This window comes from Mesitornis unicolor, unplaced genomic scaffold (assembly GCF_000695765.1).
Source record: "Mesitornis unicolor isolate BGI_N332 unplaced genomic scaffold, ASM69576v1 scaffold39514, whole genome shotgun sequence".
Classification (NCBI taxonomy): Eukaryota; Metazoa; Chordata; class Aves; order Mesitornithiformes; family Mesitornithidae; genus Mesitornis; species Mesitornis unicolor.
In genome coordinates this window covers 6345-8393 of record NW_010180099.1, presented here as the reverse complement: position 1 = coordinate 8393, position 2049 = coordinate 6345, and the positions used below count along the sequence as shown (strand labels likewise).

Sequence of the window (2049 nt, the reverse complement as noted above, 5' to 3'; positions counted from 1 at the left end):
CCCCACAGCCCCAGCACCCACAACCCCAGCACCCCATGGCCCCAGCACCCATGACCCCAGTGCAAGAGGCCACTGTGTTGCTGATGCCACGGTGTCACCTGTGGACAGAGCTGCCCGAGGACTCGGAGGATGAGGAGGAGGAAGAGGAGGTGGAGAATAAAGATCCGCCAAAAAAGCTCAAGAAGAAGCCCCCGCTGGGTGAGAGCCGGGAGAAGAAGCTGAAGCCCAAGGGTGAGCATTGAGGGGACAGGGACTGCTTAAACCAGGCCATTTGCATCCGTCCTTGCTGGGACCTGGGGACCACCCATGTCCTGTCCCCATTGCTGTACTGGGAGGCTCGGGGAGGGCTCACCCCTTCCTGCTGTCCCCACCCTGCCACCTCCTTGTCCCCCTGTCCCTGTCATCGACTCCTCCATCCCACCAGGAGACAAAAGCGACCCTGACAGCAAAGCCAAATCTGCCAAAAGCTCCAAGAAGGAGTCCATGTCCATGTTCCAGGTGAACGGGGAGAAGAAGGAGAAGAAAAGCAAGAAGAAAGGTACGGGGTGAATGGGGGGGTGGCAGGCAGTCCCCCTGCCCCACAGCATCACCCCGAGGTGACAGCACCCAGCGCTGTGTGACAATGTCCCCCGTGTCCCCCCCAGCCATCATCGGCAGTGATGAGGAGGACGATTCCGATGCCAGCACCAAACCCATCAGGTCAGAGAAGAAGAGAAACCCCACGTCCCTCTTCCAGACCGGCGGGGACCCCCCCAAGGAGAAGAAAAGCAAAAAGAAAGGTGGGAGCCTGGCACTGGTGATGTGCTGGGGGGTGGTGGGTGCTGGAGGGGCTCATGGGGGTGAGCCTGGCCATGGGGAGGGGGGTTATGATGGATGGTGTTGGTGTGGGTCTATGCTGAGCTTGGTTTTGGGGTTTGGTGGAGTCAGGATCTTCCCTCCTCCTCATTCCTGCCTGCAGCTCCTAAAGTGGCTGAGAGCGAAGAGGAGACCCCAGAGACCCCACAGAAAAACTCCAACAAGAAGGGGAAAGGGAAGAAATCAAAGAAGGTACAAAAAAGCCCTCAAAACCCATGAGGGGGTGGACAGACTGGGTCAGGGGGGCTGGAGCATCCCATGACACCATCCCCAAAGCCACACAAGGCAGATGGGGAGCAAGGAGCAGGGAAAGGAGGGGAAATTTTGGCAGCTTTGGGGTCACCCCCACCTCTCGTGCCTCAGGCAAAGGAGGAGCGGCCCCCGTCGCCCGTCATCGAGGTGGACAACCTGGAGGAGTTCGTGCTGCACCCGGCGCCGCAGGGGGTGACCGTCAAGTGCCGGGTGACGCGGGACAAGAGGGGGATGGACCGGGGGCTTTACCCCACCTATTACCTCCACTTGGACAATGACAAGAAGGTGAGCTTGGGGTGTGGGAACCCCTGGGGGTGTTGGGGGGATGCTCGCCTGCATCCCACCATGGTGGTGGGTCCTGGGTGGGGATGCTCTGCGCCCTTGTGATTCCTCTTGGGAAATGCCCGGTGTTGATGGTACCCGGGATGAGGAGCATCTCTCAGCTGGACACCCACGCTCAGGCCCTCCCGCCCCATGGCTCATGATGTTTTGGGAATTGTCTTTGCTCCATGGCCTGTGCGAGGTCATGGCAGTGACCTGTTGGGCCAAGCCATCCAGTGGGGTGTTGAGATGGCGATGATGATGATGATGACGATGGCAATGACAGTGTCCCATCCCCACTGCCCTCCCAGGTGTTCCTGCTCGCTGGGAGGAAGCGCAAGAAGAGCAAAACCTCCAACTACCTCATCTCCATCGACCCCACCGACCTGTCCCGGGGCGGGGAGAACTTCATCGGGAAGCTGAGGTAGGAGCACCCCGTTTCGGTAGCACCCCCATTCCTGCAGCACCCTGCTCCCGCTCCATGGGGTGCTGGCTGCCCCGAGCGATGGCTGGGACAGACAGGAGGCTGCATTCGGCATTTCCCCGCTGCCGGGTCTGATCTGAGGAGTGTTGAGGGGCCAGGAGGGGAAAACAGGCTGGGCCGGTTCCTCGGGCAGACAG

The 2049-nt window shown here is 60.5% G+C and overlaps 1 protein-coding gene across 1 annotated transcript in view; it reads left to right on the top strand.

Annotated features, from left to right (window-relative positions):
- Window positions 1–622: 622 nt before the first annotated feature.
- The window catches only part of LOC104539472 (tubby-related protein 1-like), a 3220-nt gene continuing 1793 nt past the window's right edge, over window positions 623–2049 (top strand). The window contains exons 1-4 of the mRNA XM_010183001.1: window positions 623–779; window positions 959–1047; window positions 1219–1392; window positions 1740–1852. Of these exons, the coding sequence (XP_010181303.1) occupies window positions 623–779; window positions 959–1047; window positions 1219–1392; window positions 1740–1852 (533 nt within the window). The remainder of the gene's footprint in view (window positions 780–958; window positions 1048–1218; window positions 1393–1739; window positions 1853–2049) is intronic.